This window comes from Vigna unguiculata, chromosome 7 (genome assembly GCF_004118075.2).
Source record: "Vigna unguiculata cultivar IT97K-499-35 chromosome 7, ASM411807v1, whole genome shotgun sequence".
Taxonomy (NCBI): Eukaryota; Viridiplantae; Streptophyta; class Magnoliopsida; order Fabales; family Fabaceae; genus Vigna; species Vigna unguiculata.
Window position 1 is genome coordinate 35,084,870 of NC_040285.1, and position 22,193 is coordinate 35,107,062.

The window sequence follows — 22,193 nt, forward strand, 5'->3', positions numbered from 1 at the left end:
CAGTTCAAGCAAGGAGAGAGGCATGGTACCATCTTGCTTCTCTAAAATTGGCCAATAATTATCATAATTTTTGTTTTATCTTTTTCAGTTCTTTATGGAAGAAAAAACATTCTTTGCAATGCCAATTCAGGCGATCGTGTGGCCCTTTTAGTCGTGATCACTTTATACAAAAAAATAACAAGACATTTTGGTTAATATGGTTGGTATGGAAGTTGAGTTTTGCAAATACCAGTTTACCGTTTAGTTCTGACGTTGGTTAAGCACAATAATGAAAAGTCGGCAAATACAAACGCTATAAAAAGACACAATAAGCAGTCAAGTCAATGAATGTGGCTTGGCTATAGGAAGATTCTGTATCTGGAAAGTCAACAAAATTAAATAAGGTAGTGTACTATATAATAGAACTGTAAAGTAGTCAAATTAGAATAACACATGCGTGGAAGCAGGAAAATACAGCACCCGAAAGGTCATGAATTGATTCGTTAAAATGATATCAAAATTCAAACCACTGTAAAATCATTAAAAAAGAATGACATTTCTATACAATATCAGTATAAAAATATATATATCAACTAATTAACCATAACTTTAAAAATAATTAATATAAAATTAATACACTTTTCATACTACAATTTATAATTAAATATCGGTACAAATTCTTTATATCGCTACACAAATTTATCGAAGAATCATGTTCAAAATACAGTTGGGGCAAACTGACACATGGAGATCCGAGACCCATCAAATTTCTAAAAGATGAAGGGGGAGGGGAGCAAATAATCTGAAAATTGGTGGTTTCCGATAACGAAATATCTCCTTACCAAATTCAGAAAGATATATAATAGACTACAGACACAACACAAGTCAATGATCTAAATGACCAATATTTGGACAGGGTCCCGAGTTTCGGCACAATGTCCCACCTTGAATTTGTATCACTTAATATAACAAAGTCATGTGCTCGTGTCACAAGCGAGAGGATCCAGATCCACTAGTAATGTAACCATATCGTGCTATAGAGTTATCCAATTAAGAACCCTGGATTAGCAAGATAAATAAGAACAAATATAAAGCTATGCAACTTTTTTAAATGATCATTTGATCACAGTTAACTTTTAATATTTTCCATGTGTATATTAATTATATAGTCTAAATTTGTATTTCTCGCATTATGAAAATAATAATTACTCTTACTATACATCAACTTAACAGTGTATGAGAAGTTTCTTAAAAGAAAAATGTATCAAGAATTTTCAGAATCATCAAGCAGAAAATCTCTAGGGCCTCCAAAACTTTTTCTCGTTCAGATTAGCAAGGAAATGTTTTGAATCGTATTCCTTGTAAAAGCAACAGAACAAAAGTAATTCATTTCAAGTAATAAGAGGATAAAAAGGAATGTATTATCTACCAAAAATATGGATGTATTTGTAGATTTTTGTTAACTTTCATTCAAAAAATTTGTGTAGCCATCGCATTCGATTATGTAATGTTCATATGAGCTACACAATATTGTATGATGAATGTTTGGTTATGTACAAAGAGGGAAGAATGATTCTGTTTCAATGCTAACGACTAGATCAATCCGCACTGTACAGAAAAACACACTGGTACAATCAGAAGAGCATTAGAGGAAAATGATTTAACCATTTTATTCCGTTGTACTTCATGCAGACTCAGAACTTCTGTATCTATGGTCATACAGCAAGAACGACGACGAATGAGGATTTTGGATGTCAAGATCCATTCCCTGCAACCAATATGCCCAGAGCAGATTTAAAAAGTTAGCTGACATGAATCTTCCTACCAAAAATCTTTCTATTTTTTCAGGGTGGGGGTGACGCTGATTGGTTTTGACCAAGAAGTGTTTACCTGCCGCATCTGATTATTGCTCGGCATGGACTCAAGATACGTGCTCTGGATTATAGGCTCCTGAGTAAAAATTTCTTAAAATGTTATATTATATACACATGGATGTTCCACGTATGATAAAAACACTGGATGACTACAAAATTGAACACCTGCAATAGTTGAGATTGACCAGGAGAATCCTGTGGGTTAGAAAAGATGTCTTGCGGTTGCATCATGGTAGAATTAGATTGACTGTCCACCATAAGATTAGTCTGCTCACACATGCAGTGCACCACTTGATTGCCTTCAAAACTGTACAAACCCTGTATCACAAATGAAAGAATCAACAAATGTCAGTCTCTTTGGCGCGTGTATGTAGTATATACACAGATATAAAAAGAGACAACTTATTATCTCATAAAGTTGAGCACCGAATATGTTGATAATTGTAAATAAATAATTGATCACAGTATAAACTGTCATATCTGATAAATGATAAAAGATGACCTGCAGAATCGGATTTGGTGCTGCAGGCTGAGATGAAACATATGTAGAGGGGGGCCTCGAAATACAGATATCGGTATTTTGCGGTGATTCTTCTACATTCAAAATCCTGTCAGAATCAGCTCCACTACATGTCACGGTTGTTAAGTGCCCCCTGCCTGACGTGGCTCTCCTGTCTTTTCCACTATTTGCGCTGGTACTTTCATCCTGATCCTCAATAACATGATCATTCGGAAAGATCTTTGCAGGCTCACTTTCTGAAGCATCTGCATCAATATTAAGTGAGGTGACAACTTCACCTTCAGCTTTCGGTGTTAAGATTTTCTCCACTCCTACCATCACTTCATCAAGTTGCCTCATAACAAATTGATAGGCCTCCTCGGATTCAGACGCTCTTGTTGACAACTTGAGCAGTCTGTGGCACAAGTCTTTGTAACAGCTAGCAACAACCCTTTTAGGACTATCTTGCATTTTACATTGCTTAATCTCTCTACGATTTCCCATCCTCGCATCTTCAGTCCATCTCTGCAAGATGTACTGAGGTGGAACTACTTTTATGTTTCTTTGATCAAGAACTTTAAGCGCGTGATCACACAGAAATCCAACACGGTCAAACTTCATACAACTGCAGACAACTGTGTCATCAGAGGAATTGAAGGTGACACTATATTGTCTATTATGCCCAAATGTATTTGCTTTGTACTGAAACAATGATCCATTTCTACTGTGTTGATTAACAATAACATTCAAAGACTTCTCATATGCTCGCTGAAATACTTCAAACGCTCTTGGTGTATAAATATTACTTGCATGCTTCAACAGAACCACATTACCCATTAGCCTTGGCAAAGACCTGCTCATTACATCACTAGCTTCTATTTCTTTATAACGTTGTTCACCTACTACCATTTCAAAATGCTTAAAAAATTGAAAGACATCAAGGTCAGGATTTAGATAACTTCTAAACTTATGAGACAAAATCTCAGCTAAATGAAAGCCTTTGATGTCTACAAAAAATGTATTCCGACCAAAGACAACAGCCCATTTCTCTCTTTCTCTATACATCCATCTCAGCCATTCATTTTGCTGCAGATTATACTTCTCTAGCATAGTTTCCCAAGAATGAGTAAATTCCTCCTCATCCTTGGGGTCATAAATACTGCTCCGCAGATCATTTGCAAAAGATTCCGCATCCTTTACAACATGGTTGAGGTGTTTCAAAGTGTTCTCATACAACTGCCATACACAAGTACAATGGTCTGTGTCAGGTAAAACTGTATTGACTGCTTCAATGATTACAGCTTCTTGTTCTGTGAGAATGGCCTTTGGCTTTTTCCCAGACATAGCATTAATGAAAGTTCGAAATAACCAAGTAAATGATTCAATGGAATCATCATATAGAAAAGCAGCAGCAAATATTAATACTTGTCTATGATGGTTAACACCTAAAAACTGTATAAATGGCCGAAAATCTTCATTTGTTTTGCAAATTGTATCCAAACAAATGACATCTCCAAAGTGATCATAATCCACGACCATACTGTCATCAGCCCAAAAAATATTGCTAACCTTGTCATCAACATCAAGCTGTATGGCATAAAAAAATGTCGGATTTTCAAAGTGCTGCCTTTGGAAGTAACCAAGCAAATGCCCTGCTTCTCCTTCCCTCATATCTCTTTCCCTTGCACAGTGAAGATAGTTGTCATAATTCACTGAAAGTATATCAAGAGATTCACGTGCACTTATTTTTTTATTCAACATATCTAATGCTGACTTTGATTTAGGTCCCAAACTATTGTTTGGTTCAGCTTCCACAGCATGAGCAACACTAAATTCATTTAGCAAGTTTACCACGTTAGCATTGTTAGGGTTTACATTGTCATGATTATGTTGTACTTCAAAATGGGTGACCTGGTACTTTCCATTTGGCTGCCGAGTGACGATCATATGTGCCAAGCAGCCAGTTCTCGTTTCCTTCCTATGCTTCTTCACATTGACATCCCTTTTGTCTTTCCTGCGGTATCCCTCTTTGGAGCAGGTAAACTTCCTAGACACCACCTGACCATGCACCTTACTCCTATTTATCCAATCTTTTCTAACATTGAAACCCACCAATCTGGCATACTTATTATAGAATCGGTATGCATGATCATCAGACTCGAATTCTGTACCAATTCCCAACACAGTATTTGTGCTGAGTACATTTTTTGATGGAGGACAAGATTGATTGTCACTAGCATGAGCAATGTTTGGACTACAATAGTTCTGCTCCACATTCAAGTCCAAGTTATTGGACATCTGAGGTCCAACATCAACACCAACTTCATGCAAAATACCCAACTCATTTCCATCCCCGTCCATTGAAAACCTTCAACCAATTGGGAGACGAGCAAATTAATGATAAACCTTTATAAAAGTCAACTAACTCACCATACTCACTCATACTGATTGAATGATAGTGTAAAAAATGCATACAGAATTTATTTTTAACTCAATTTGCCTAGCTCTTTAAAAAAATATGGATCACGAAATAAACCCAACAATTGTGAGAAGTTCATGCTAAATCAACAAATAATTGTTTCAAAATCCACTTAATTTCACTTTGCAATTTGCACAATGACGTTCCACTGTGAGAATTACAATCAAATGTAGCTTTATCCCGAGTCAAGATCAAAAGGTGGCACTGTAATTTTTTGACTGGATCAAAATTTATCATCAATCGTGCTCATCAAACATTATGCAGCTATTGTTATTCCAGTGCAAGAAACCTTACCAGTAGAGAGACGAACTAAGTAGCCGAGGAACCTAAGATGTTGTAGCACAATTAGGGTTTGAGACGGAGCAAGTGATCCAGGGAAGAAGCAAGATATCATGTAAGGAAGGCACGAGACGGTCCATGACCTTTTTGGGATATGATCGAATCAAAAATTGTTATGTGTTGAATCGAAAGAAAGACGCATTCGAATACACACAATTGCAGAAATATGTGAATTATTGGTGCTTCCATCCCCGAGAGTTGGTGATCGCGAAGAAAGACATGAAATGGCAACCCTGCAAACCCTAACAAGATGAAAATCGGAGAAGACTACTGTTGAAACCCTTCTGATTCTCTTCATAGAAAATTTACAGTTGTGACGGTGAAAATTTTTTAAGAGTAATTAGAACATCTAATGTCCTTATAGTAAATTGTTTTTTCTCTTTTATAAGATATTTTATTAGATTATTCTCCTTCTACTCTCTTCTTATATTAAATGTATATTCTATATAATATATATAATATAATTTCATTATATTTTTTTGGAATATATTTTTCATTTAAAATATATTTTAGGAATTGATTTCTACATAACTCATCAAATAAATATAATATAATATAATAACAATTATATTTTATATGTAATATATAATATAATTTAATAAGGAATTGGTTTATTTATATAAGTATTAGAATAATATAATATGCATCCAAAGAAAATAATATACTAATTCGTTAAAAATTTTGTTAAAAACTTTTTAAATAAAAAAAATATAAATTCTTTCACAGAATTACTACAAATATAATACTATTAGAAAAAAGAGGAATAGAAATGAGAGGAGGATCGGGATGAGCAGAAGATGGCAATAATGGTGCAATGGCAGTGACGACAAAAAGAATTTGTGGGTAACATATTTTATCGATGAATGATACTAACAAATAGAACTTGTGTGTAATTATTAATGATATTTATTGAAAGAAATTTATGAAGAGATTGTATTCATTTTTTAACTTTCTCTAATGATAATTTATATTTAATTAGTCAGATTGTATTCATTTTTTTTTTGGATGTGTCAATTTGATACTCGTTTTTAAAAAAAATGTAAATTGAGTTTTAATTTTTTAAAAAAATATCTATATTAGGTTCCTTTTAGAAAAAAACTAGTAACTATCATTAATGATATTGATATTTAAAATGACTTACAAAATTAAATATTTATATTTATATTAAAATTTAGTGGTAAAAATCATAAATAAAATTAACTGCCTTAATTTTTTTTTTGTTGAAAGGGATATAATTGAGAAATTTTTTCAAAGGTTGAGACTCTAGTGACACCTCTTAAAAAACATACACCGAATTGACACATCATCCGAATTAAACTTAAAATTTAATAATGATTACTTTACTCACGAATTTCTCTAATAATTGATAAATGATTTACCAACATATTTTTGTTATTATTGACAAATTGTGTTTATCAATAATATATTATTTTCTTGTAATGTTTATTAACTAATGTCGAAACAAATTTAAACTCTAAAAAAAATTTATTATAAATTTTTATTAACAATAAAAATTATTTTAAATACTATTTTTTCTTTTATAAAATTGTATTTAATTTAATTAATATAATGACTAATTATATTTATGGCTAAATTTAGTTGTTATTTAATGATTTTATTATAATAATGTGCTTTGCTATTTAGAATTTGTCACAACCAAAATTAAAATTATTACATACAATTAATAATTATTAATTACATATTAATATTAATTTTTGTTTTAATAAACACATGTGATAATTATTAATAAAACATTTAATATTTTAACTGTTATAATATTACAATGAAGTTTAAACAAAATAATCGAATTTAAAAACTATTCAAACAAAATTGACAAAATTAAAAATTTTCTACTAAGTACAAATATTTTTCTTTATCATACTAAAAATTAAATCTATCAATTCTTGTTGTATAGAATAAATTATTTATCTAATATTTTTTATTTAATAGTTGAGAATGGCATATGTAGATTTTTTTTAAAAAATATTGTCTTTCTTATTTATTTTAGCTTGAGAGTAGAATGTTTACTAAAAATAATAATAACATTATTTATATGTTAAATTATTGTAGTAAATTTAAATGTTTTCTTTTATATAACTTTTTTATGAACAAATTTGTTATGCACAAAAATTGTAATTAAATAACATTTTAATTTTGTATTGTTGGGTGAATCTTAAGATAATATATTTATAAGATCTTTTTTAAATTTTTTCATTTTTATTCAATGTGAAACTTAAACTCGCATTTCTGACAATGAAATTCTGATATACATAACATTTTTGTTTCAAATTTAATAGATCGAATGTATTATGAGTTATTAAATTTACCTTTTAAAATAAAACATATGCTTGAAATACAAATGTAGAGTTTTAGTGTATTATTATAGTTTTGTGTGTTACATTTTTTTGTTTATTTTTTAATTATTATTATTCATAAATATTAAATCATATAATATAATTATCATAAGAATATTATACCACTGTAATTTGTTCAATTATGCTCTTTGTTCGGATTTAATTATAGTGAAAAGTTTGAATAGAAGGTTTGATGTTTTTTCATGGGATTTCATTCACAACATACGAGTTGAATTAAAGACAGCTGACTCTACTACTACTACTGCTTTTTGGTTCAATAACCAAATTATAAAAATATTATCCTATTTTCATCTCATTTATTAGTTTTAAATATTTATACGGTGAATGGTCATTAAAATGTTTTTTACATTTTTCTAAAATAAAAAATAGTGAAGATAGAATTATATGTAGTCACTCAATAATTGTATAACACAACCATAACTGCAAGTTGCACTTTTCACAGTTACATTTTGCATAGTAAATAAGTAAGTGTGCTTGCATGTACCCTACCTTCCCGGAAAAAAATATAAGTAAAAAAGGAAAAATAAATAAATTTAAAAAAGGAAACTAAAAGCAAAAAATCAATTAAAAAAAATAGTTAATTTTTGTTGTCGGAAGGTGGTGGTGGAGCCGTCCAATACTTCTTGACCGCAAATAGAAGTTTCTCCCTCTTAAGATTCCCATCTTCATGGTCGACAATTATACTGTCCCATTCCAATCCATTCACAATGTTCTTTACTCTGACCAGCATGTCAACATCATCTCGTATGATAACACATCCTTCAGGTCGAACAATCCTATCCATTTCTAACAGAATGTCTTCCAACTCACATCTACAACACACAATTTTTTGTTAGTTGCATATTTTACGTTGTCAAAACCTCTTCTATGTCTTCTTAACCAACATATTAATTACCTGTTACTGTAAAGACTGAACACTGAATCAGCATGAATTAGATCATAAGTTCTAGGATAAGTAGACATTGCTTCACACCTGCACCACAACCAAACAATTCATTCGTGCATATTATATATAGAGAGACATTCATCAAACATGCGAGGAGATATTTTTTTCTGCTATTACCAGTCATGATATATTCCAATCAAGCCACGTTCGTATATTGATCCAAGTGTGTCAACCTTCGCCTGAACAGGAACCACATTCATGACCCAAACAGGGTCCTCAATTAGTGCAGCAGCAAATCCACCCAAATAAGCATTCATATCCAAAATATTACGGTATCTCCCGGTTCCTAGTAGTTTGTTCACTGTCTTGTAATACGATACCCTTTTCTTCCACAGCTCATAATTTTTTGAAAAGGTTTCTTCTGTAACCCCTTCTATGGTACCCCTGAAAATCCTGGGTGGGGTGGATTTCAATCTCTTCGGCCAATCATCCACCACCCCACCCGAAGTCTCTTCTTTGTTTGACACTTCAGGAAGACGACTCAAACATGTCTGCATATCGGTATACCTGAAGATGACCAAAATAATATTATAAAAGAAAATTCAAAAACACATGGCACCACGATCAACAACGGTAAACAGAAGACATGCAAGGAGGTTGGACTAACCAGGCTTTGTCAGGGTCATTTTGTGCAGTGCAAAAAGAGCGGTTTTGTGCGAGCTTACAATGTAAATGGTTCTTGGGTTTCTGCCAGATAGCTATATCATCCTTCTCCACTAGCTTGTTCCAGCAAAGGCTTTTGGCTACCTCCTCAATCTTGGTCTGCTCTTGGTTCAAATCCTTCTCCGTTCTTTGCCACCCTTTCCAGTATTTCTTCCAGTTGATTGGTGGCCCAGACAGAATCCAATACCCGCCAGGGCGTAGAACTCGATCCACTTCGTTCAGAAAAACTCCATCTATTTCAACAAGTCAAAAATACAACTTAACCCAAGGTCTGAACGAAACATATATCATATAGTTTGTGGTTTGATGATGTAGCATGTATAATACCATATTCAGCCCATGGGATGAGGCAGCGAGAGCAATGGGACATGTCGAAAGCTCTTGAAGGGAAAGGTAGCCTCTTAGAGGCAAGAATTGCAATGAGTGCAGGAACTCCACGCTCAAGGGCAAATTGAACTTGTGCTTCGTGGGTGTCCCTTGGTGCAATTGACAACGTTTGTATATTGCGTGAGAGAAGATACGCTCCCCAACTAGCCACCTGCGTGTACACTATTCATTAGTAAGACTGTAACATTCTCGTCTATCATTTCCAAATGTTTTTAAACAACCAAAATAGGTCAACTACAACCATTGGCTCCAACCCATTTTTTATATGCTTTAAGAAAATCACCAAGCCAAAACAAATTTTGTCCAACACATCCAATTAGTTTCGTCTTCTACTTTCTTACTTCATGGATAATGTGAAGTTTTTTACTTCATTCTTCTCCTATACCTTTATTTTATTGAAAATTACCTTTTTTAATAAAAAATTCAACACGATGACTCTTTAAGTCTTTTAATTTTTAAAAAATATAACAATGAAACTGTTTTTATAAGTTCAAAAAAACTCTTTAATTATATAGATTGTATATTGACTGTAAAATGTATTAGGTATAAATGAAAACTGTCAATGTTTATTTATTTACGATTTTATTGTTAACTAAATATTAATAATTGAAATTTTATAATAAAGTTTTTATTAATATTAAAATAAAAAAAAATCATAAAAATAAAACGGTCGATACATAATAAATATTTTGAGCTGTAACATACTAATGCAGCTTAAAAAACCGAAGTGTGGAAAGTTTGGTCGGAAATTTAGTATTAAATATAAACAGTTGAGGTAAAAGAATAGCAGTTAGAATTAGTTTTAGTTGACTCCATTCTCGAAATAACTTAGAACGTGTGAATGGAACATGCCTTAGTTTTACACAATATCCAACGCGTACTCCGCATATAAACATTAGAAGCAAATGCTATCTCACTTCTTATTTCGGAACCAACTCACTTGTGACGTACACGCTTAAACTTTTTCTTAACTTTCCAAATTATCTCTTATTTACTTTTTTTAGTATAATAATCATAACTATTTTAATATTTTAAATAAATACTCACACAAAATAAATCCTTTTATTATTAATTACATGATGCATACTGTAAAGCTATTACGCAAAAAGAGTTATTATGAGTTCATCAAATAATTATAAAAATATTTATTATTAAGCGTGTCTCTAGAAAAAAAAAATTAATATCTATTTAAACAAACAATAATTACGAAGGATACAATAAAGAAGAGTATAAATACATCCTAATCAATTAAATAGGTTGAATTGTATGACGAAGATAAATCAAATTCAAGATAGGTATTTAAGATTTGAATTGCCAAATTTCCATTAACAAATGTAACCAGTATGAATGTGTGCAACTTTTTACAATATTAAATCTATTGTCCAAAAATAAAACAGATGGCTAATAATCATTAATTTGTATAAGAGTTACTTTGAAAAGTATGAGCAAAGTTAATTTTAATTGATTAATTAAAATTAAAAATAATAAGGGAGAAAACAGTGAGAGAAGGTTTATTACCCCACAGCCAGTGTCCAGAGCAGTTCTAATGGAGCCGTCTCTAAGATTAATCAACTTTCCGATGTCCTCAATGTAAGCATCGGCACCGTTGGGGAAGGTGGTTCCGCCACCGGGAAAAACGAAGCGCTCGCCCTCGAAGCGGATCCAGTTCTGCACGGCCTTCTCCACGGTGAGCTCACGGTGGGGGACGTTAGCGAACCACGCCCGGTCTCTACTCGCGGGCCAGGGAAAGGGATTTCGATATCCGTGAGGGGCAGGAACCCTACATTTCAAGGGCTCCTCGGGGCAGTGCCTCTCTCGGTATATCATTCTGTGCCGCTTGTACCCTAGAGACCGTTGAGGATCCTCGCAGGGCGTGTACTCACTGAAGTTGGCGCTGCAGCGTGGGAACGTTCTAGAAGACTGGGCAGTGTGGTGGTTGCACGATGCGGAGAGGGAGAGGGAAGCGGTGGTGGCGGTGGTGAGGAGGGGCGCTCCTTGGTGGTACGCGGCGAGGAAGTAGGAGGCGATGCAGAGAAGAGCAATGATGATGAAGAAGGTTGGCGTTTTTCTTACGTTGAAAATGGTGGGGGAAGAAGAATCAGTGTTGGCCATGGCTATTTGGATTCTTGTAATAGAAAAGATGGTAATGATGTGCATTTATATATGCAAGCAAGCGCAGTAAAAAACAAGATTTAATTCACTCTTCCTATGTATCTTTCTTTGTAACACAAGACAACTCAGGTCATCTCCTCAGTTATTAAAATTACTTTCTTATGTTATGACTTTTTTTCATATATTCTTGACTAAATTATATACTGTTTTAAAATATATAATTTTTTTATTTTTTTATTCACAATATACCTCTCAAAAAGAAAAAAAATATATACTTTTTAGTTTTATAGCGTTTACTTTTCAATTTTCATATTTTAACTAGTTAAATATTTTTTGTTGTATTTTTCTAATCATATTTATAAAAGAAATTACTAATACCTTTAGAGATTTTTGAATGAACACTGTGTCATAAATTTTTACTTGGGACCACTTGTTTATTCATACTTGAACTGTATACAGAAGATTTATGGTTAATTGCACTAAAATAAAACATAATCAATATTATATTTATTAAAATAATGAATTTTCAAAATTTAAAATAGAAGGATCAGAATCACCGTACATATCAGAGTTTGAAGGGAATTAAAATTAAATTTAATATATATTTTGCAATTGATATTTAAAATAATAATAAAGAAAATATTTACTGAAAATTGGGTTTATTTAATAACTCTTGATTGGTAAATTCAATGGTTAATATATGGGGAGATTGGCTAATACTCTTTTAGATGATTACACAATTGGTATCGCGCTTTCAAATATACACTTTTTTTTTAAGATAGTTTTCTTTTCCAAAATATTTTTCAACAAAAAGAAAATAGAAAAGGAAGAAGAAGAAGAAAGTAATCGAATTGAACATTTATACGGCAAGACATTTTTTTATTAATAACAAATTTTGAAGTGACTAAAAGTTATTAAACAATATCATAATTGATTTAAATATTGACTTATAAAATAAAAAAAATATTATTATTTTATTATGGATAAAAAATTATAAATATTCGTTAAATTTATTATTAATTAATTAAAAATTAATTTAGAAATCAATATTTTTTATATCAATTTTATTTGATAGTTAAATCTTTTAGTTAAATTTTATAAATTAATTTAAAGATTAATTATTTTAATAACTAATAATTTTTTATTTTGTGATTTAGTATCTAAATTTGTGATTACAGTAATTAATATTTTTTAGTCACTAAAATTGATTGTTAATAAAATATTTTCTTGTAGTGTGTATAAATTTGAGTTAAAAAATGTTCTTAGGAAAAAAATTATTATTTATAATTATTCTATTAAAAAAAGTATTGTTGTTTATAAAAAATAAGTTTTTTATTACTTTACGCGTAATATTTGTTTTGGAAAGTTTTTATTTATTAAAATCGTATATATTAAATGTAACTAATTATTTTAACATAAATAAAATATTGTGTAACATCTATCTTAAATGCAAACTGGAAATGTAAATACATTTATTGCATAAGAAAATGAAAATTATTAATGCAAACTCTTACGAAAGAAAATGTACTTTTAATAATTTTGTGAAACATAATTCCAAATTAATGTTAAAGAGAAATATTTATTACTTCACAAGTATAAAAATAGTTAATCGCTTCTTTAATTTCTTTTTAAGTATAGTGTTTATTAAAAAAAATTAACTATCATTTTTTAAAAATAAATTAATTGTTTTTTGTTGATTATATATTTATCATCCACTTCATTTTTAATTAGTTTATATCTATATTATTTATTGTAAAAGTGGAGTGAAAAAAAAAAAGAATTTTACAAGATTTTGTTAACGTAAAAAGAAAAAAAGGTTTTATGTTTTTTGGTCATTACAGTAAACCTTAAACGGCTTTTTGAAAAAAGAGTGAAATGGATGCCTTCGTACTGTCACTGGAATCACTCAAACTCATTCAAGTCCAATTAAATTCAATAGTTTCGTATCAAACGCGTCAATGGCATTGTTTTATGAAAAATTAATGAATTTAATTTGTATCTATCCTCTCATTAAAACCGAACATCATAAGACTGGCTCGTTTTTACGTAAGAGTTGTGAAACGGTAATTGAAAGGGAGTAGTAGATGTTGGATCCATTAGAAAAGTTTAAATGTTGTTTAAGGAAGAAAATTGACGAATTATTACCACAAACGCCACTTTAATCATTTTGTGGATGGTTTAGAATCATATATCGTACAATTTATAGAAGGTATTAGTAGATGGGGAAATCATTTTTAAAATAATAAATAAAAAAAAATACTATCTTTAAAATGGAGAATGTCTTTGAATAAAACCTGAAGTGACCAGAGGATAAAAATGAAAACATAAAAATATATGTAGAGAGATTATTTAACTTTAATGATGAAAATATGTCAAATAATTATAACAAAAATATATTAAAATAATTTTTTCATTTGTGATTATATTTATCGCTCACTTGGTTCTTATTTCTAAATATTTATTTTCGATATACAATGAATAGTGTATCGAAGAGAACGATATGTTTAGTAATCTAAAGCATAAGGCATGTATGGTGTTTTTAAAGTTTTAATTGTTCAAAAAAAAAAAATGGCCTACAAAATCTTATATTGTATGATAGCTGTTTGAATATACTTGACAAATAGATCACAGTCAATAATGATTCTCAATTCTTAACCTGAAACTAAATACATAAATATGACTAATAATAAGTATTATCTTCCATGTGGTCATAAATATCAAAATAGTGTCATCATTATACAACTTTAATAACACAAAATTGATTTTATATATCTAAGTTCAAATATAAACTTATCAACCTTGCACCATATACTAAACCCCTAAAGAAACAATCCTTTATCACTATTTCAACCATCAAATGTTTTGACACCAAAACATAATTTTAGTCAAATTAAATAAGATTTTTGTTTTTTATCTTGATATGGTGACGATTTTATTAATTTTCTTTGACTATCTTAAATATTTACTTAATTAACATTTGTTACTTATATCACACGTTTTTTTTTATTAATTAAAAAGTTAATTTTGACTTATGACATGTCATTTATTATTTATGTCGTGACTAATATATTATAACAGTTACCATCTTTTTACTAAATAAGTTACATTGACTTTTAAAAAAAATATATATAACACATAACACAAATTCTAAATAATTTGACAATGTTGAAGAAAAAACCCATCATAATACTATAATTAAAAAATTACTTAACCTTTTAACTATAAACACATTGTCAAATTAAAAAAAATCATCATATTATTATTAAAGCCTAAGCAAATTTAAAAAAAAATAATCATCAACATAATATGACTAATATATTAAATTATTATTATTCAATTTCATCAAAAACATCACGTAATTGTAACAAAAACATTAGATAATTTAATGACCCAATTAAACCAATAAACTTCTCATTGTTGCATTTATTCCTAGCCCGCATTTGATATCAAAGCCTATTATAAATACTTTTACAAATCGAATGAAATATATCGACTGAAATAATATCATTGGATATGATTTCTCTGGTATCAAATAGAAAAAGAAAAAAACTATGTGTTCGTATTTCAAAAATATTTCTTTTAAATATTTGTAACATTCAAAATACTACATTATATTACATTTTTTATAAATAATAATTTAGTGTGTTGATTAAATATCTTTCACGTTTTTGTATTGATTATATTTCTTTTTGTTTCTCACATCAAATTATTTTAAAATTTAATTTATGTATAATATTTAAAATATTTCAATATCTTTAATATTAAAATCATTTAAGTACGAAAACTTAATTGTCATACTGATATACAGTAGTAATAAAATGTTGATGAATATTTACTATATAAAATGTATACATTACATTTATAACATTTTTTTTTTCAAAACGAATAAAGATAACACTAATAATAAATACAATTAATTCTAATAGAAAATAGAAAAACATGATAGTAAAATACTATTGCAACCTGAAGAACAAAATGCCACTGGGGTGAAAATTACACATGTAGAATAACAATTATTGAAATATAAAAAAATAAAGATAATATTACAAAAAAAATATACTTAAAGATACACCGTTTTCATATTAGAAATAAAAATAAAAATAAAGTAAATTTATCATGACTTACGGAATAGATCTTAAAATTCAAAACACCCAAAACAGAAAATAATTAGATCTTATAACATAATAACGGTAAGAAAGGAATATACATGTAATTTTTCGAGGTTAAATATGTTTTGGTTGTTTTATTTTTTTTAGTAAAAATTACAATTAACGTGTTGATTTAGTTTTTTTAATAAAATTTTATTAAATTTATTTAATATTTTAATTATATTTTATTATATTGTTTATATTATTCAACCCTCGTTTTAATAATAATAAAAAATATATTTAAAATGTTAAATAAATTTTATAAAAACATTAGTTTAAAAAATTGAATATATACTTTTCTAAAATTAAAAAATTAAATTGATTCAAAAGTTTCGTTGAAGTATAAAAACATATTTATCACTTTTTTTTATTACATCGAGACCGATAGTTGAAAGTTCTGGTACATCAGTTACTTCCTGTGAGGGTTTTAGGCAGAAAACACAGGTTTAAGCTTGGAGAAAAAGGGTAGCTTCTATTCTCTGCCTCCCGCCATGGCCGACGAAGACTATGATGACATGGACATGGGGTTCTCTCTCTTTCTCTCTACTTTAATGTCTCACTCATTTGCACTCACGGACTAACTAGGATTTTACCAAATCAATTTGTGTATTGAAATTAGGGTTTATGGAAAGCTGTAGTAGTTTTTTTTTTTTTTTTTTTGTGTGAATATTCAAGCGTGTGTTGTAACCTGCGTATTTCTATTGAATGATTTCAAATGCTCATATGTGGTGTTTGATGATCACATTTGTCTTTTTCTTCCAAGAGTCCGCCAATAAAATATGTTTCATGCTTCAATTGCAGAGATAGAGTTTGTTTTGTAACCTGTTTATTTCTATTGAATGATTTTCATTGATTAAAGTGTGCTCATACAGGTACGAGGATGAGCCACCAGAGCCTGAGATTGAGGTAAATAATTCTGTCTTGTGTCCTTGTTTTTGTTTATTCAGCTGATATATGTTGTTGGATGAATTTATGGAATTATTCATTTGCAGGAAGGTGCGGAGGAGGATTTGGAAAACAAAAATGACGAATTAACTGGAGATCCTATTGACACCGGGGATAAGGACGAGGAACAAGTGGACCGCCCTCGAAAGACGTCGAAATATATGACTAAGTATGAGCGTGCTAGGATTTTGGGCACCCGAGCTCTTCAAATCAGGTTTGGTTCAGGACTTTGTTAGCTTAAGATTTTGCTTATTAGTTATTTCTAACATGTTACCATTCTTCTGGCTGAACAGTATGAATGCACCTGTCATGGTCGAATTGGAGGGGGAAACTGATCCACTTGAGGTATTTTCTTTTTCTCTTTGCAATTGATAACTTGTTTTGGTTAAGTTATTGTTTTTGAGCTCACTGATTATTTCATTGCTAAATTTGTAGTTTTTAATTTTCAAATATACGTCAGTTTGACCTTATTTTCTTGAAATATTTCATTTAACTACTTTGGTGATCACCTGGTTCCTTGATTGAATGGGGTGTTCTTGAAATTTGGTTTAATACGGAACCCCGCAGTTGCACAGATGTGCTGCATGAATAACAGAATAAATTATGCCATTGTAATATATTCTTTGTAATTTATATTTAATAGAGATTCCTAACCTGGGAAGAACAATTTACATAGGAAATATTATAGTTATAACTTTTTAATCTGCTTGTTGATTACTTTCCCCAATTATAGCTTGCCTTTCTTTGCCTCTAGCTCCCTTTAAGAAAAAGTTATCGGTGCTGGGCATAACTGAGATTGGTTTATTATTTAATTTGACAATGACATACTCTTTTTAATATTTGGTTATTTAGTTTAATTATTTATTAAGTCTCTACCTGCACAATATCTACTTCCGGCGCTAAACTATTAACCTAAACTGACTAGTAATACGAACTGATTCAGTCTTAAAATATTGAATCAGTCATATGTTCATTTAGGATTTTACATAATCTCCTTTAGGCGAGACTGTACTGTGGCAGTGAAGTTTTTTATTCTAAAGCTCTTTGGTTCCTGAAGAGTGCATTGTGCACACCATTCCAGGAATAAGTTGATTATATAGTCTCTGATTTTTATTGACCAATAAGAACCTGTGCAATATTGTCTATTTTACGGCTTACTTATTGAGCAATTTACTTGCCATGAATATACATTGAGCTTTTTCTTTTCATGGCAATTATCCCAAATGTTTGATTCATGCGCTATACATGTTTTGTTTGTAAGCTGTTATATAACATGTAACATCGTGTTCTCCATATGTCAGATTGCTATGAAGGAACTCCGTGAGCGTAAAATACCCTTTACAATCCGGCGTTACTTGCCTGATGGAAGGTAGATACTTTCCATTATACAAGTTAGGTAGTTCCTTTTATGCCATACTTACTATTATTGTTCACAATTCCCGCAGCTACGAGGATTGGGGAGTTGATGAACTGATCGTGGAAGACTCCTGGAAGAGGCAAGTAGGTGGTGATTAATGGTTGAACTGACATGCTTAGAGAGGAGTAACGGAGACTATATTTTGTGCCCTCCTAACTTCTATATTTGATTTGTCACGTTTGATAGTTGATACTGATCTAGGATTCCGCCACCTTGAAAACTTGCTTAGTTCCTGCTACTTGTGCTTATAACGACGTATTAGTTTTGGGTTCCTGCTACTTGTGCTTTTGAGCTTAGTTCTAACTTGTATAAGGGACAGTTGTGCTATCGTGTTTTCTTGCTCTGATAAAACAGAGAAGTGTTTGTCTAATCCACTACTAGAACGATTAAGTTGTGGATTTGGATATTTCCATTAACACCTATATGATCAGAAGTAACAGATAGTTGTGCAGGAAAGAGTTTATTTTTCTTAAAGGCTAAAACAGTAATAATCTATGACAGAATATTAAATTTTAGTATGGAAAGCAAATGAGAAATGTAGGCGCTAACGCACTCTGTATGAAGCTGTATTGAGGTTATTGGGGGTAGAAACCAACAACTGATGTAGTTTATTTTGCAGAGGATTTTGGGCTTTTGGGCCGTTATTATGGACTATGCTCTGAATCAGAAATAACAATGGTATTGGCAAACAACACATTATTGTTAGAGATCTCTTCGCTTGACTGTCCTAAGAACAGTGCATGGCTTAGTTTTTCTAGCAAAACCAATGGTGTACTGTTACTCCCCATGCATGGTGCTGATGGATTAGGATGAATTCATCTTAATCCCTATTTATTTAATACACTTTTTAAGATTTTTTTTATTTATTTAGCTATGAACAGAATCTCATCAAAATTTCGATTATATGCAAGATAAGATCGAATTAATATAATTTGTTGTCGCAATATATAATTTATAACATTGCATATAACTAAATAAAAGAATTTAAGGTATCTAAATTAAAAATAAATTATATTGAAAAGAAATAGTATTAATTATAATATCTTATTATGTAATAGATTAAGAAATATTATTAGTGCGTAATTATTTTAAAGTGGATATACATAAACTAATTCTGAAACTTGAATTCATCATGATTAACTTTACACATGCATATTCCATCTTCTACAAGTGGATAGTTAAAGTATGACTACTGTTATGTGAAAATGGTGAAAGCTATGATCTATGGGCGGTAAAAATGCAAACATATCTAGAGGGGCTAGATCTATGGAAAGTTGTGGAGGAAGATGATGTTCCCTTGTCTGAAAATTCCACCATCGCTCAAATGAAAGCGCATAAAGAAAAGAAAACGAGAAAGGCAAAGGCAAAATCATGTTTGTTCGCAGGTGTTTCACAAATGATTATGACCAGGATCATGACTCTAAAGTCTCCCAAAGAAATTTGGGAATACTTGAAAGCAGAATATGAAGGGAACGAGAAGATTCGAGGCATGAAAGTTTTGAACTTGATAAGGGAGTTTGAGATGCAAAGAATGAAAGAGTCAGAGACGATTAAAGAATACTCAAACAAATTGTTGGGTATTGCCAACAAGATAAAATTGTTGGGAAAGGAGTTTTCAGATTCCAGACTCGTTGAGAAAATTCTGATGACGGTGCCGGAAAGATATGAGGCATCTATTGCTTCCTTAGAAAACACAAAAGATTTGTCTACAATCACCTTTACAGAGGTGATACATGCCTTGCAAGCACAAGAACAACGAAGATTGATGAGAGAAGATCATGAGGCGGTTGAAGGTAATTTAAATTACACGGAAGATAATGCTCTCATAGTCAAGAAAAATAGAAGGAGCAAATACAACAACACACAGGTTTTTCCATCTTGTCCCCATTGCAAGAGAAAAGGTCATCAACCCAATTGGTGTTGGTGGAGGCCAGATGTCAAATGTCACAAATGCGGTCAATTGGGACATGTGGAAAAGGTATGCAAATCTAAAGATTCTGAAGAAGATGTTCAAATTGTGGAGAATAAATCAGAGGAAGATCTACTTTTTACAACATCATGTGTTACAACCAACGAATCTTCAAAAGATTGGATTATAGATAGTGGTTGCACAAACCATATGACTCATGATAGAGAAATTTTCAAGGAGCTGAATAAATCAAATATTTCCAAGGTAAGAATTGGGAATGGAGAACAACTTGCTGTGAAAGGTACAGGAACAGTTTCAATTAAAACTCATTCAGGTATTAAATTAATTTTTGATGTCTTATATGTTCCTGAGATTACCCAGAATTTGTTAAGTGTTGCTCAATTGTTAGAGAAAGGTTATAAGGTCTCCTTTGAAAATAAAGTATGTGTGATCAAAAATACTAACAACATAGAGGTATTCAAAGTCCACATGAAAGACAACAGATTTGCGCTGGATTTTATGAAGGAGGAATTTGATAAAAAGAAAGTGAGCATGAAAGAAGGATCAAAATTAGAAGATAAATATCTTTGGAAGAAAGTAGATGTTCAAGTGAAGAAAGTAGATGGAGGTTCACATTTTAATATTCACAAAAGGTCCAATGCCACTCCAATGAAATCCACACCGAACAAAGAAAAAGAAGATGATGATGATATAAGAAGAAATATGAAGGATGATGCCAAATTGAAGAAAGATGTGATGCCATGGAAGAAGAAAAAAAACAAATATTGCAAGCACAAAAAGAGTAGAAAATCAAGCATCAAAAGATGGAGAATCAAATCTGAAGAAATAAAATAAACAAATATTAAGCAAGGAGGAATGTTGAGAATAATACTTAATATCTTTTTTATTTAAATTAGTTTTTAGAAAATATTTCAGTTTTAGAGATATGTGTCAGTTTTAGAAATTTGTTATTATTTTAGATTAGGAGTGATATATTCTGAATATTTTATACTTGATATTTGTTATATTTTGCTCTATATATAGAGTATATCAATAAAATACAAAAACATGTTCCTCCGTATAACATATTACATATATCTCTCATATATTTTATATCTCTCGTACTTTTAAAAGCCCCAAAAATCCCAACACTACTGTTATGTGAAAATGGCATACAGAGAAGGGAATTATGTAAGGTGGTCGTACACCGTCGGTGGTTCACTGTTGATAACGGCTGGATATCATGTTTGGCAAAAAATTATAAATATTAGATAAATATTAAAATAATTAATCGAGTAATTATAATGAATGAGTTGTTTAAAACTGAAGACAAACCCATGAAGAGACACGTGATAAATGTTGAAACATCTTTAATCAAAGCAAATGCTTACTGCCAGGCAACAGTGCAACAGCTATCATACTCACCACCAAAGTCTGAATTTAAGGGGGTTTTCAATTTTCTTCATATTATATTAACATTTATTGTGTATCCGCCACCTCAATATTTATGCAAACAAGAAAAGTACATTGTAATTATTGGCGTTTTAGTATATGATTTAATTTCTTTTTATATATTTAATTACTGTGTCATGCATGGCCTTGAACCTCTCTACCCACAAAGTCATTATGATAAGTCAACTGCAATAATACCCTTTCCCAGTGACAGAATTGTATACAGGGTAGGACAAGGTATAACGAACGGTCACAATTATCTTAATTTCAGTTTTTAGGAATTCAGTCATCAACCCTTTCTCTTCTGTATATGAACAGAGGTAGATATTATTTAAGATACAAAAATGAAGATCATGGAAGAGTAGGTTTTTGGCCCAGAAGCAGAATAAAACATAAGCATCATGCCGGTGAAAGAATGATACTTCAAAGGTTGGAACAATATTACAGGTTTTAGAGTGTAACATAACATTGCTTCTGAATCCAGATATTTATTGTCAGAAACATGCTGCAATGAACTGTTTCTTTAAGTTGAATCCTTTTTCTTCCACATCCTTTTTGTAAATTTTTTATGGACGCAATTTTCAAAGAAACAAATTGAAGATACAAGTTCAATATAATTAAAATTTTAAGCATATGTGTTTCGTACAAGCTATTCCAATCTTTTGATAA

General features: G+C 30.6%; 3 protein-coding genes across 3 annotated transcripts; 1 reads left to right on the forward strand and 2 right to left on the reverse strand.

The window, feature by feature from the left end:
• Positions 1–1,422: 1,422 nt before the first annotated feature.
• Positions 1,423–5,505, reverse strand: LOC114192087 (protein FAR1-RELATED SEQUENCE 5-like). The gene is made up of 5 exons (XM_028081666.1): positions 5,126–5,505; positions 2,356–4,720; positions 2,019–2,171; positions 1,870–1,929; positions 1,423–1,747 (listed from the first exon to the last, which is right to left on the reverse strand). The coding sequence occupies exons 2-5, from the start codon at positions 4,711–4,713 to the stop codon at positions 1,664–1,666; spliced, it is 2,655 nt and encodes an 884-aa protein (XP_027937467.1). The 5' UTR covers positions 4,714–4,720; positions 5,126–5,505; the 3' UTR covers positions 1,423–1,663.
• A 2,427-nt stretch (positions 5,506–7,932) lies between these two features.
• LOC114192438 (probable methyltransferase PMT16) lies at positions 7,933–11,656 on the reverse strand. Its single transcript, XM_028082156.1, has 6 exons — positions 11,060–11,656; positions 9,482–9,692; positions 9,099–9,387; positions 8,609–8,998; positions 8,441–8,518; positions 7,933–8,357 (listed from the first exon to the last, which is right to left on the reverse strand). Exons 1-6 carry the CDS (start codon positions 11,651–11,653, stop codon positions 8,123–8,125), a joined length of 1,797 nt encoding a protein of 598 aa, XP_027937957.1. The 5' UTR covers positions 11,654–11,656; the 3' UTR covers positions 7,933–8,122.
• A 4,517-nt stretch (positions 11,657–16,173) lies between these two features.
• LOC114190629 (DNA-directed RNA polymerases II, IV and V subunit 6A-like) lies at positions 16,174–18,606 on the forward strand. Its single transcript, XM_028079589.1, has 6 exons — positions 16,174–16,327; positions 16,674–16,707; positions 16,794–16,960; positions 17,040–17,091; positions 18,048–18,115; positions 18,192–18,606. Exons 1-6 carry the CDS (start codon positions 16,293–16,295, stop codon positions 18,259–18,261), a joined length of 426 nt encoding a protein of 141 aa, XP_027935390.1. The 5' UTR covers positions 16,174–16,292; the 3' UTR covers positions 18,262–18,606.
• Positions 18,607–22,193: the final 3,587 nt, after the last annotated feature.